Source organism: Lagenorhynchus albirostris, chromosome 2, assembly GCF_949774975.1.
Source record: "Lagenorhynchus albirostris chromosome 2, mLagAlb1.1, whole genome shotgun sequence".
NCBI classification, from domain to species: Eukaryota; Metazoa; Chordata; class Mammalia; order Artiodactyla; family Delphinidae; genus Lagenorhynchus; species Lagenorhynchus albirostris.
In genome coordinates, this window is record NC_083096.1 from 140,129,970 (window position 1) to 140,144,148 (window position 14,179).

General features: G+C 43.2%; 1 protein-coding gene and 1 long non-coding RNA gene across 6 annotated transcripts in view; one reads left to right on the forward strand and one right to left on the reverse strand.

The window, feature by feature from the left end:
• Positions 1–4,601: 4,601 nt before the first annotated feature.
• Positions 4,602–5,966, reverse strand: LOC132514746 (uncharacterized). The gene is made up of 2 exons (XR_009538922.1): positions 5,838–5,966; positions 4,602–5,323 (listed from the first exon to the last, which is right to left on the reverse strand). It is a non-coding gene; the product is annotated as an uncharacterized LOC132514746 (long non-coding RNA).
• The window catches only part of USP24 (ubiquitin specific peptidase 24), a 148,263-nt gene continuing 139,795 nt past the window's right edge, over positions 5,712–14,179 (forward strand). For all 5 annotated transcript variants that reach the window (XR_009538921.1, XM_060139935.1, XM_060139938.1 and 2 more), the window contains exon 1: positions 5,712–6,036. Coding sequence is in view for 4 of the 5 variants with exons in the window: in XM_060139935.1 (XP_059995918.1) it covers positions 5,713–6,036 (324 nt within the window). In the remaining variant the exon portion in view is untranslated. The remainder of the gene's footprint in view (positions 6,037–14,179) is intronic.

Consider the following 14,179-nt stretch of genomic DNA (forward strand, 5'->3'; position numbering starts at 1 on the left):
TGATGTTTAAAGCCACAAGTGTTGTGGTGTTTTGAGATACAACAATATATAACCAAAACAGTTGGGAACCCTAAAGTATGCTAGGAGTAAAGGTGGTCCAAAAGTAAACCAGCCCTCACAAAGACTGATGTCTGGCTTCCAAAAAAACTTAATCCTTTATTAGATTACTTTGTTTATCATTCCTACTCCCAGTTACCTGCCAGAAGATAAAGTAAATCCACTTGTAAGGAAGATAACATCATCTAGAACCTAAGGTCATCTATATAGTTTTTAAACAATATATAATCTATAAAATTTAATGCCCAGAAAAAAGATTTTAATTATGCTTACAAAAACATAAGAATTGATTGGTAATCAAGAGAAAAATCAGACAATAGAAATGGACCCACAGAAGTGCAGATATGGAAGCTATCAGACACTGACTATAAAACAGCTGTAATTAATATGTTAAAGAAATTAAGATAAAGAATTTCAGAAAAATGTGAAAGGCATAAGAATTAAAGTGAACTATGAATTTAAACATACAATAACTGAAAATTAAGAACTCAATAGATAGACTTAGCAGATAAGATGTAGCTGAAGAGAGAATGTGTGAACCAGAGGAAAGGACAGAAAAAAAAATCTAGACTGAAGCACAGAGACAAAAGAATAAAAGATATAAAAACAAGCATAGGAGACAGAAATGGTTCAGTGAAAAGAGCCTCACATCTATTTAATTGAAGTCGCAGGAGGAGAGAGAGAATGAAACAGAAGTAATATAAAGAAGCAATAGCCAAGAATCTTCCAAGCTGTGAAAGATCTCAAGCCACATATTCAAGAATCTCTGCAAACTCCATTGAAAACAAGTACAAATAAAACCATCCATAGACATATCACAGTTAAACTGCCAGAAACCAAGAACAAAAAGACAAATATTGTAGACTGGATAAGAAAACAACTCAACTCTTTCATTTCAAAGGTTACCTAGGAAGGCTAACAGATCTTGTCTCCTAAATGGATTCTCTACTTTCACTCTTCTTCTCTTCCATACCATTCTCTACACTGCAGTTGTTGATCTTTTTAAAATTTAAATAACATCCATCACCTCTATCCTCTATACAAAAGACTCAGTGGTTTCCCATTCCTTCAGAATAAAGTTCAAAGTTTAAAAGGCCCTCTCAGATCTGGTGTCTGTCTAGGTTTCTAGATTCCTTTCTCATTGCTACCTCTCTAGAACTCTGCACTCCAGCCACACTCCACTGACTTTTTTTATTTTTATTTTTTTCGGTACGCGGGCCTCTCACTGTTGTGGCTTGTCCCGTTGCGGAGCACAGGCTCCGGACGCGCAGGTTCAGCGGCCATGGCTCACGGGCCCAGCCACTCCGCGGCATGTGGGATCTTCCCAGACCGGGGCACGAACCCGTGTCCCCTGCATCGGCAGGCAGACTCTCAACCACTGCGCCACCAGGGAAGCCCCTATCATATTATTGTTTAACACTTACTTTGGAAAACTTTCCAGATTTCCTAGATTTGGTAATTTATGCCCATAGGAGACAAGAAATTTGCTCCTTACTTCCTGAAATTCCCCTGTCAAAGCACCTATCACACTTTTTGATTACTGCTTATTTTTCTATCTCCCTTTAAAGCCTTTAAAGTTCTAAAGGGGCAGAAACTATGCATGTTTTGCTCACAGTTGTCTCCCTAGTCCTCAGCCTGCCTCAAAATAGACACTCAATAAATGTTTTTTAAATTACTTATTATTATTAGAAACCCCTCATATCTTATCTTCAAGACAGTCCATTAACTAATCTCCAAAATTTACAAGCAGCTCATGCAGCACAATATCAAAAACACAAACAACCCAATCCAAAAATGGGCAGAAGATCTAAATAGACATTTCTCCAAAGAAGATATACAGATTGCCAACAAACACATGAAAGGATGCTCAACATCACCAATCATTAGAGAAATGCAAATCAAAACTACAATGAGGTATCACCTCACACCAGTCAGAATGGCCAGCATCAAAAAATCTAGAAACAATAAATGCTGGAGAGGGTGTGGAGAAAAGGGAACACTTTTGCACTGTTGGTGGGAACGTAAATTGATACAGCCACTATGGAGAACAGTATGGAGCTTCCTTAGAAAACTAAAAATAGAACTACCATATGACCCAGCAATCCCACTACTGGGCATATACCCTGAGAAAACCGTAATTCAAAAAGAGTCATGCACTACAATGTTCATTGCAGCACTATTTACAATAGCCAGGACATGGAAGCAACCTAAGTGTCCATTGACAGATGAATGGATAAAGAAGATGTGGCACATATATACAATGGAATATTACTCAGCCATAAAAGGAAACGAAATTGAGTTATTTGTAGTGAGGTGGATGGACCTAGAAAGTAAGTCAGAAAGAGAAAAGCAAATACTGTATGCTAACACATATATATGGAATCTAAAAAAAAAGAAAAAATGGTTATGAAGAACCTAGGGGCAGGAGAGGAATAAAGATGCAGAGGTAGAGAATGGACTTGAGGACACAGGGAGGGGGAGGGGTAAGCTGGGACAAAGTGAGAGAGTGGCATGGACTTATATATACAGTCAAATGTAAAATAGGTAGCTAGTGGGAAGCAGCTGCAGAGCACAGGGAGGTCAGCTCAGTGCTTTGTGACCACCTAGAGGAGTGGGATAGAGAGGGTGAAAGGGAGATGCAAGAGGGAGGAGATATGGGGATATATGTATGTGTATAGCTGATTCACTTTGTTATAAAGCAGAAACTAACACACCATTGTAAAGCAATTATACTCTGATAAAGATGTTAAAAAAATAAAAACTTAGTAGATAAAAAAAAGACAGTCCATTATACCTCTCTTCTAAACCAAGCTATTTCTTTTTCTTCTAAAAGCTTCTAAATAAGGATAAATGTGAATTAAATATTTATTTTGGGGGGGTCCTTTAACATTTTCAAGATTCTACTGCAATACAAATAAAAATGTAAGTGAAGGTATGAATATTCATACCACAGTGCCCTCTCCTGCTATCCCAATTCAACAGAGTTTAAAGTGCTCACTTGCTTTCTTACATGCAAAAAAGTGTGATTATACTACTCACATCCTCAAATGACACTTTGGCTTTTCAGTCACTCCAGGATCTGGTTCAAAAATGGCCTTCCTTTTTTTGTATAGCGTTCTGTGGCTCCTTTCCAGTTTTTATCACAGACTTTGTTTTTCTCTGCTTCCTCTTCTCAGCTCAGCACAGTTTCCTCTGTCACGTTCTATAAACCTGCCACTGTTGATGAGTCTTTTTATGTGCCATCTGAATCGGTCGGCCCCGTCTCATTACCTCTTGAGTTCTATTTTGAATTTCAGTGGCAAACAATTTTTTCTCTATCTGCTACTTTCTCTTCCCTTATAACTGATTTCTTAATTTGGTCACTGAATTAACTCTTTAAACACAGCGCAAAATTGAATGTCATCACTTGGCCATCATCAAATTTTGTCTACTTTGTTTAGAGTTGCATCACCAGTGCCAAGAACAGTACCTGGCACCTGACAAATACTAAGTACATATTTGTTGAAAAAATTAAATACCTTGGCAGGTACTCTATGACAGGTTGCTTGGGTTGATTTAGATTACTTTTGTTCTTCATATGCCACAGATAAATATCTAAAATGTCATTGAGTACCTAGAAGTGGATAACACTTAATAAAATTTTATTTTAATATACACACTGTGACCTGATCCAATTATAGGCATTCTTCCTTAGCAGGTTCTTTTTTGTTGTTGTTCAGAAATGTAAGAAGAGAAGAGTTTTGTTATTTTCATTAACAAATTACGAGACTTTACTTCCTTTGCATATTAGTCCTAGTCTTTGGTCTATAATCTAGTCTTTAATCAATACAACAAATACAGTTACTTCATTTAAATGTAAACAGCAGTGATAAATTCACCCTGTAAATCAAATTGCTGGTGTTTATAAATGTATGTAGCAAGTACTAGACAAGAAGGGCTCACGGTCCAGGGAAAAGGATGCTAATAGAGAAAGTGCAGAGAAAATTTCTGGGTACTGTCCCTAATTTAAGATTTGGGGTAAAGGGGGATTTTAGTGAGTGCCCGGTTGGCAACAGGAGGGATTTGACGGTATGAGAAAGGTTAGATGGTGGACTTCAAGGTTCAGGAAGAAACCAGGGTAAGGGTAATAGGAGATGAAGTGAGATATGGAAAAAGCATCAGGATCTTGGGAGAGGGTGGGGAAAGAACTTGGGAGAAGCAAGAATAAAAGGAAATTGAAGGCGGGAAATACCAAGGACCAGGGCTTAGATGGTAGTCAGTGGACTAAAGATACGGCCCCTGCGCGCTAATGCTAAAAGTAGAAAAAGAAAGCAAAGAAAGCAGGCCTTTGAAGGGGAAGAGGAATGCTCAAAGGGGGAAACCAACAGGGGTGCGGTCCCTTCCCCCAAAGGGCATAAAAAAGAGGGAGGGCAGTCCTCCCTCAAAAGGCAGAACAAAGACGGAACCCTGAGCCAAAGGGTGCAGTAGAATGTGGGTGGGTGGATGAGCATCGGGAGGGAAGTAGAGGTCCAAGGTGTTCGAATGAGTCAGAGGCTGCAAAAGGGTGATGCAGTCAGGAGTTTTTGGAGGTTTTCAGACAGCACTGGGATTTGGAGTTCCGGTTGTAAAAATATGTTTCGGACTCTCAGGGGATTTTTGCATGAGTTTGGTAGAGCCCAGTCAGGTTGGCTGGGGGTAGGTGGTGGTCAGTCAATGCTGGAAGGAAAATTCAAGGAGGGCTGGGAATTCACTTCAGCCAGTTTAGGGTGATTTCAGCGAAAGTTGGAGGGATTTAGGTCAAGAGTATGTGGGGGGGTGCATTTCAGCCCGGGTGGGCTGGTTTGCCTGCTTTGGGCATGAATTTAAGTGGGTGCTGAAGGGTATGTCAGGCAGCGTGGCTGGAGGATTTCTTTCAGGACCGTGGTGCAAGTCAGGCCAGGTTTGGGGTGGGTTACAGTAGCCGCCGAGCGCACTGCGTTTAGGCTGGGGCGCAGTCCGGGCCGCGCCGGGGCGAGCAAGTCCGGGAGCTGGAGTCCGGCGGGGACTCCAGCGAGGTTCGGGGGGAACCGCCGTCAGCGCCCGGCAGGATCGCCAGCTCGGGTACCTCGGCGACGTTCCGCGCAGCGCGTTGCACTTTGCTCCCGCCCCTGCCGCGGAAACCTGTTGCTGGAGGAATGGGCGGGCGGCCGCGGCGACGGCGAAGAACCCTCCCTCGCCTCCGCCTGGCCCTTACGGCGTCCCTTTCACCGTAGAGACGCTCCGCGGCGCAGCCCCTTCCTTACCGCCTCTATTAAAAAAAGAAAGAAGGAAAGAAAGAAAAATCACCCCCCAACCCTCACCCGTGACCGGCGGGCCCCGCGGCCTCTCGTGCGGCTTCCGGGAGCGGAGGCGCGGCCCCGCGGGCCGGAGGAGGCGGAGGCGGAGGAGGAGGCCAACATGGCGGCGCGCAGGGCTGGGCCGGGCCGCCGCAGCGCCTAAGCCCTCCACCGCCGTCGCTCGGCTCGGGGCGCCCACCCCCGCGCCCACCCTGGCCCGGCGGCCGCGGAGCGCGCAGCGCAGGAGTGCAGGGGCCCGCCCGGGCGCGGGGACGGCGCGGAGGCAGCGCCGCGCGGCCCGCCAGGCCCCGGACCCGCAGCTTCGCAGCCCGCCGGCTGGCGCGGCCCGGAGGCCCGAGCCATGGAATCGGAGGAGGAGCAGCACATGACCACGCTGCTGTGCATGGGTTTCTCGGACCCTGCCACCATCCGCAAGGCCCTGCGCCTGGCCAAGAACGACATCAACGAGGCCGTGGCGCTGCTTACCAACGAGCGGCCGGGCCTCGACTACGGCGGCTACGAGCCCATGGACAGCGGCGGCGGCCCCAGCCCCGGGCCCGGCGGGAGCTCGCGGGGCGACGGCGGCGGTGACGGCGGCGGCGGAGGCCCTTCCCGCGGCAGCAGCACCGGAGGCGGCGGCGGCTTCGACCCCCCGCCCGCCTACCACGAGGTGGTGGACGCCGAGGTGAGGAGGGGCGACCCATGACCCCCGCGAGAGAGGCCAGCGGGCTGGAGTTCCCTGGGGAGGGGACACACCCCACTGGGCTTGGAGTGCGGAGGGCTTGTGAGGCGGGGGAGGCACGGAGAGAGGGGGAATGGAACACCGGGCTCGTCGGGATGGAGGTCACCGGACTGGGGTCAAGTGGGGAGAAGGGCCCATGGGGAGGGGCTGAATGGGAATAAGGGCTGCAGGATAGGGCTGCGCGGCAGCGTGAGTAGGGGGTCTCTGGGCTTTGAGCTGAGCTCACTAACGGGGCAGGCCCGGGTCGGGGATGGGGAGAAGGGCCCAAGGCTGGCATCCGAGGTGGGGAGAGCCAGACACATTGACCTGGAGTGTGTGATGGGGAGGACGCTTGTATCAGGGGGTGAGAAATGGGGTCCTAGGAGATTAGGCGAGGGCCCGAGATTTCGCGGCCCAGGGTTTCAGTGAAGGAGTGGGGAGGCACCAGGTTCAGAGTCAGAGGAAAAGTGGGATGGGCCAGCCAGAGTAGCTGCTTTGCTAGGGTCAGGAATGAGATTAGGAATGGGGTTTGGGTTTTAGCCAAGGACCAGAAAGAGAGGAGATTGGTCAGGGTCTAAAATGAAGAGGGACTGGGCAGAGGCCAGGAATGACAAGAATTGATAGGAAGTGGGGAAGGGGCTCAGCTGCAATAAAGTCTGGTGGGGGGGCGTCGTTGATAAGGTTAGATATTAAAGCCGCGGGGATTAGACTGAGAGAGGTTAAGGGATAAGAGACCAGGGCAGGAGTCAAAGCTGAGGAGGGGCTAGGCAGTGATGGGACTGGAGTTGGAGGATGAAGCTGGGACCAAGTCTGGGTAAGCAGAGTACTGGTCAGCTGTTAAGTCAGAAATGAGGGAAAGCTAGACTGGAGAAAGGGATTGGAGCAATACTTAGGGTGCTGTGTAGAGGGACAGGGACAGAGCGGGAGATAAGGGGACTGGAGAAGTCTGTTAAGGAGAAAGAGGGCCGTCTAGGCGAATGGCTTTGGTCAGAAATCTCAAATTTGGGTGGAGACGATTCCTTTTTGTTTTAGTTAGGGATGTGAGCAAAGTACATGGGGGGAGAAAACAGACTTTACTTGATTTTTTAAAAAGCATCAACCAGAAGCAACAGTGCTTGTGAATAATTACTTTGCAGAAAAATGGCAGCTCCTGGTAGGAGTTTTGGTCAGATTCACTGCTTGGTACATTTCAAGGGTCCAGTAGAGCGGGTTGGCCTACTCTAGTGGTTTGGGTTTTTTAGTAGAGATGTGAATTTGGAAAATTCTTAATGAAGCTAAGCCTCCTGATAGAATTTTTTCCTAAATAATGTTCTATCCTTTCAGTTATATTCTTTTGCAGCAGTTTCTTGGGTTGAAGTATTTTGGGAAAGAAGGTGGCACTTCAAAAAGCCAGATTTCTTCGCAAGATCTCTTTGGTTTCCAGACTTCCACACACTTGGTTGATTGCCCTCTGTTACCTAGTAACTCAGCTAGATCATTGACTAGTATATGGCAGTAAAGGTTGTAATTAGTCCTAGTCTGGGGAAAAATTCCCATATATTTAAATGTACCTAAGTCACTTTAAGAAATGAGCTTCTCTTTGTAAGTCCCCATCACTCCTCTCCTTGTTCCTTCTAGTTTTTTTGTTTTTTTTTTGTTTTTATAAATTTATTTATTTATTTTTGGCTGCGTTTGGTCTTCATTGCTGCGCGCCGGCCTTCTCTAGTTGCGGTGAGCGGGGGCTACTCTTTGTTGCCGTGCGTGGGCTTCTCATTGCGGTGGCTTCTCTTGTTGCAGAGCACGGGCTCTAGGCATGCGGCCTTCAGTAGTTGTGGCACATGTGCTCAGTAGTTGTGGCTCACGGGCTCTAGAGCGCAGGCTTAGTAGTTGTGGTACACGGGCTTAGTTGTTCCCCGGCATGTGGGATCTTCCTGGACCAGGGATCGAACCGGTGTCCCCTGCATTGGCAGGAGGATTCTTAACCACTGCACCACCAAGGAAGCCCCCTTCCTTCTAGTTTTGACCCAGTTTTGAAATCAAGAAGAAAGTCATTGCTTATTCTGAAGATACTTGTATGGCCCTACATAGTTGAGTGTATCCTCATTTTGTGAAAAATTTTACTCTTTATTTCTTTTGTCACACCTTTTAATTTCCTAGAATTGCAAAATCAAAATAAATTATAATGCTTGGTGGTACTTTAACATTAGTTGTACTGCCTGTACATTTAAATACTAAGAATTGGGACTGGCTTCTTTGCACATGAATGACAGGCTGAGGAGTTTGCTTTAATGTAAAATCCAGAGAATCTATGACTTTCTGAAGAATCCTGTCAAGTTTTCATTTCCTCTTGACCTGTGGATTTGGCTGCACCGTTTAATTTTGAGAGTTCACTAGGGGCTGGTTACTGAGGCTGCTTTACCCGGAAGAGTATTGGCAAGGATACAGGGAGACACTTTCCTGGCACACAGGAGCCTGGTGAGAATGTTTAACCCCATTTTTGCTTCTGTAGTTTTACAAATTTTCTTGCATGCCACCTGTGCACCTTGTTGGTCATCCTTGCTGTAGACAGTGGGAACCTGAGGCATTTGATCTTGGGAAATAGGGAGAAGTGCTAAACATTGTTGAGCATCTACAGTGTGTCAGGCACTATGTTAGGTGTTTTATACATTTTATTTAATCCCCAGTGAGATAGCTAATAAGATCACCATTTTAGAGCTGTGCTTGGCTAGTGGCAAAGTCTGGATTTGAACCTGTTCTCTCTGACTTCAGACAGTGTGCTTTTCATTCTGCTCAACTCATGGTTTTAGGATTGAATTCATTTTAAGATAAGGAAAAATAAAAAGGGAAAGAGACAAATTTGGAGGCTCCTGTACAAGTCTAGGAATGATGTGGCTGGCAATTGCTGAATCAAGGCATTAGGAATAGGATAATGGGTAGAATGAAAGGAGAATCATCGATTTTTAAAGCAGAAGACTTTAGAAATTAATGATTAGTTTGGCTCCCTTGTTTTACAAGTGCAACCTTGCAGGCCCCAAAGGGGAAGTGACGTCTCCCCGTAGAACTAGTTAATGGAAGAGATGGGACTAGACCCCAGGCCCATGCACTGCAAGTCCAGTGTACTTTCTCCCTACCAGCGGCCTGCCTTTCAAATGAAAAGGGGACAGGACACAGTAATGGGTTGAAGCAAAGGGAAGTATAATAAACAGTGTGAAGATTGCCAGCTCTTGTGTAATCTGCTTGTTTTATTTCTAAAAAATTAGTACCTTGTTTGAAAATATATAAATTTCTATTTGCCCCATAGGAAATTTCAGTTTCATTGTCCTCTTAAAAACGTTTGGGAATATACGGATTAAAATCTAATTGTTAAAAAAGAAAAATGATTACATTTATTTTATATTTGTCATTTGGGGACAGGAATGATCCTCTTATTTGGTAAACATTTGATGCCTTCCAGGTCCTGGGGCTGGGAATAGAGTGCTGAACAGAACGTGACGGTTACATTCTGGTGGATCTTAGTGCAAGCCACTCATTTTGCAAGAAATGACTTCCCACGGTCATGTAGTTAGGTAAACCAGTTTAGTAATTTGGGCCCATGCTATAATTAGTATTTGGTTTAAAAATTAAAATTTGGAAAGTAAAAGGCGTTAACTTCTGGTTCAGTAGCAGCAAGGAGAAGGCAGATAAAAAAGACCCAGATATCTAGCAGAACACATAAAACTGCACAGAAAGCCACTTTTTAAATATCCTCCAGTGAAGTAAAGGTATCGCTTTGCAGAAAGTTGTGTTTGGTTGTTATTAGTATTGCTGGATGTAGACGTATATGTAATTCTTGGTCTCTGGGTCTGGACGGGACTTTGAAAAGTTATCCAGTTTTGATTTTGAATAGCATTACTTCAAACCCTTTCCACGGCAGGTAGGAGTCTGTTCTATTATTAGAGAGTGATATTAGACAGCTGCTCTAAATATCCAGATGTTTAACACCCCCACTGTCAGAATTCTTCAGTGTTTCTTATATGGCTGTCAACCCCCCTGGCCACTACTCAGGACATGCCCCCTGGTTCTGCTCTCCACAGAGCTGGGAGAGAGCTGGTCCCTTAAGAATTGTGATCCTGTCCGGAGAGTTAGTAGAATTTAGAACCAGGAACCGTTGTAGGCACCTTTTAAAATTTAACAGTTGTGAAATATACCTTATTTGTTATTAAGTCTCCTTCTTTTGTCTTTAGAAAATACAAAAATGGAATTTTAAAAAATTATTTATTTATTTATGGCTGTGTTGGATCTTCATTGCTACACGCAGGCTTTCTCTAGTTGTGGCGAGTGGGGCTACTCTTCGTTGTGGTGCATGGGCTTCTCATTGTGGTGGCGTCTCTTGTTGCGGAGCACGGGCTTCAGTAGTTGTGGCTTGCGGGCTCTAGAGCACAGGCTCAGTAGTTGTGGTATATGCGCTTAGCTGCTCCATGGCATGTGGGATCTTCCCAGACCAGGGATCGAACCCATGGCCCTTGCATTGGCAGGCAGATTCTTAATCACTGTGCCACCAGGGAAGTCCCTAAAATGGAATGTTTTTGCAAGGAGATTTTAATTAACAGCTAGAAATACCTTCCTCATTGTCTAGTTCTGTGATAATTAATATTCCTAGAAGTGACATTTAATGCTGTGATCTCACCAATATTGTGAACTGCTTGTTTTGTTCCTGTTGTATTGTGGATAGTCTTTCTGGAAGTATTTTGTCAGGCGTGTTTGCAAGATTTCATTGCTACTTTGTTAAGAGCCCCAAAGTTGGTCCTGCTAGAGTATATATAAATCACATTACTTTGTAACTCTAACTCATTTCTGCCTCCTTTTTTCCTTTTGGTGTTAAGTGGGTAGTTATACATGAATTAAAGTTATAATACATTATATATACAATATATAATATGTTATATGATATATTAAGGTTTATATTAAAATTCATGCCCCTTTTTCCCTAAAATACACAATCCTAGCTCATTTGATATAGAGTAAATATCAAATAAGTAAATTTTAGTTATTTGTGATTTGAATACATGACTCGTGGTTTCTGATTTACTGTGATTTGTTAAATTAGAAAAAGTGGAATCTATTTAAAAGTTTTAGAGTTAAAAAAAATTCCAAAAATCAGTTGAAAGTAAATGAAAAATAGGGAATCTGAAAGATTAATTTTGAAATAAGAATTTCTTTATAATCTAGTATATATGTATCTCCTTTGCGAATGAAGCTTATGAGTTCATCTGACAGTTGGTTCTCACCTTGTAATTACCTGGCCATTTGCTATTAGAATGAATGTAATTTGGCATGAAGGAAGTACCTCTTGTGTGTCAGTGAGTGTGTATTCTAGTGAAATCATAGTAGGTAGTGACAGCTTTATACAACATAATAATGCTGTTAGCTTAAAATTTGAAACCAATTACAATATTAGAAAAGTAAATGTTGTAATGTTTTAACAATTTGAGGAAAGAGTTTCAACTGTAATACGACCCAAATAGCAGACATCGGTGTACTATACATCTTTGTACTTACTGCTCAAATATCATATAATATTGATGTTATTTAATTTGAGTGCAAACATGAAAAATTTTTACTTTTAATAGAACTATTATATTTAGAAAGATTTAGTTCAGTAATACTTTTCATGTCTGGAGTTCAGTTTTCCAGGAAATTTTTCTTATTTGGAACACCAGAGAGCAGTAAGAAGTAAAATACATAAGATTAAACCATTTCAAAACAGCCCCATACATTTAATGCACTCAAGATCATGGATTTCATTCATTTGTGTTGTAGCTTGTTTTTTAAAAAACATAGTTCAAGTAAGTTTTAATATTAGATTTCCTATCAAATTAGAAGTGTTTTGTAGTAGTCCAAACGTGAGGTGATGAGCTGTTGGAGGCAAATGCATTTGACAGTAGTGAGAAGTGACAAGTAGCCCAGGGGTAAAGAAGGGGACAGGAAACTTTAAAAACAAAGCAGGCTCACCCGTTTGTATAGGGCGATGTGAAACAGCTTTATGTGCTACATGCCCCTGAGAGGCTGTTTTTACTGATGCCACGCTCAAGAAAAGGTTACAGTATGTTCTGTTTAAGAAAGGTCAGGAATGTGTAATACACTTTACCAAGGTTTTCATTTTAAAAAAAAATGGAAGAAGAAGAAAGTTGGACACATTAAAGAAATAAGCTTTCAGGTACCTGGAAAATTCAGATACGAGGGACATTTCAGCCTGAGACTTCTACATTGTGGAGGCATTGCTATGTAGATTGTGCTTCATTTTCAAGAGTAGATTTTTTTTTAATTAATTTATTTTTGCTGTGTTGCATCTTCGTTTCTGTGCGAGAGCTTTCTCTAGTTGTGGCAAGTGGGGGCCACTCTTCATTGCGGTGCGCGGGCCTCTCACTATCGCGGCCTCTCTTGTTGCGGAGCGCAGGCTCAGTAGTTGTGGCTTACAGGCCTAGTTGCTCCGCGGCATGTGGGATCCTCCCAGACCAGGGCTCGAACCCGTGTCCCCTGCATTAGCAGTCAGACTCTCAACCACTGTGCCACCAGGGAAGCCCCTAGAGTAGATGTTTTTTTCTCGCCTTCCTTCTAGGGAGTTTTAGTTTCTTTTTTAAGTTTGTATTTCTCATTCTCATTGTTATCATAGGAATTCTTATTATTCAGTGTTGAAATATTTTTCAGTCACAGTTGAGTTGTAAAATTTTTTTGTTAAGCTCATGTTAGTAGTAGGTGACAGTAGATTTGGTTTATTTTTATTTGTTCTGAAGAAAAGAGCTAACACAATTAAGTTGATATTTCATTCTGATAATCTTTCCAGAAATTGAAATGCTTTAGCCATGAAGCAGAGGTGTGTGGAATCTTTTTCTAGAGCTAAGTTGAAGATTTTATTTTTCTTCTTAGAAATAAGTAATACCCTAGGTGCCCACCAAAGTCTTTTCAGTTAAGTTCTAGCACACAGTTCTCTTTCCTGTAGTGTCTTAGTCAGTTATGTGCATTGTAAAATTCAATTGACAGCATTTGATTTGCTTTCACTTAGGTTTAAGATGTTTATGTTAGAAATACTTTATTAAAAAAAAGTAAATATGTTACATTCTTTATCAGTAGGCTTCCAAAATGGTTTCTGAAATTAAAATCTTTTCCAGAAAGATTTGTTGGTCAGACATTCTGTTGCCAAGGCTTTTCAACTTCTGCTTTGTGTTCTTTTAGAATCTAGCTTTTCATAAACAGGTCAGCATTTTTTGGCTTTTTTTCCCTCTTTCCATTTCTCTTATATTGGCAATTTTTGTTGAAAATTGAATTGCTTTGTGAAACATAGTTAGAAGCCTACAGTGTAGCATTTTGGTAGCAATTTAAAATAAATTTCAGATCCTAAAAAATATGAAGGTATTCTCTACTGCCATGGCAACACCATCTGTCAATTATTTAATTTATTCTAGACTCCTTACTCTCTCTTCTTATCAAATAGCCTGTTAATTCTAACCCTAAACATCTCTCCTGCCCCTTTTGTCTATTTCCTCTGTTACTGCTTTGGTTTTATTCATGTGCTTTTCTTACTGTTTCTCTGTGCCACTCACTGGTGCCAGAATGATCTTTGTAAAATGCAAATTTTAGTTATGGGATAACCTCGCTTAAAAATGTTTGGTGGGGCTTCCCTGGTGGTGCAGTGGTTGAGAGTCTGCCTGCCGATGCAGGGGACACGGATTCGTGCCCCAGTCCGGGAGGATCCCACATGCCGCGGAGCGGCTGGGCCCGGGAGCCATGGCCGCTGAGCCTGCGCGTCCGGAGCCTGTGCTCTGCAATGGGAGAGGCCACAACAGTGAGAGGCCCGCGTACCGCAAAAAAAAAAAAAAAAGTTTGGTGGTTCCTTATTTCCTGTAGGTAAGATCTAAACTTTCTTTCAAGGTCTCCATACTTATCCATCCCGTCTTACCTCCTGCGTTCCAGTGTCATGCTCTCCCTTGCAGTTCAGGGGCCATCTGTTCCCTCACTCTCACCCCCGAACCCCAATATCCATCTGCCTGGCTAACATGGATTCATTCTTCAAGATTACCTCAAATGCCATTCCTCCTCAAAGCACACTTGTCTCACACGGCCTCATTCTCCCACTGCATTCTGTATGTAC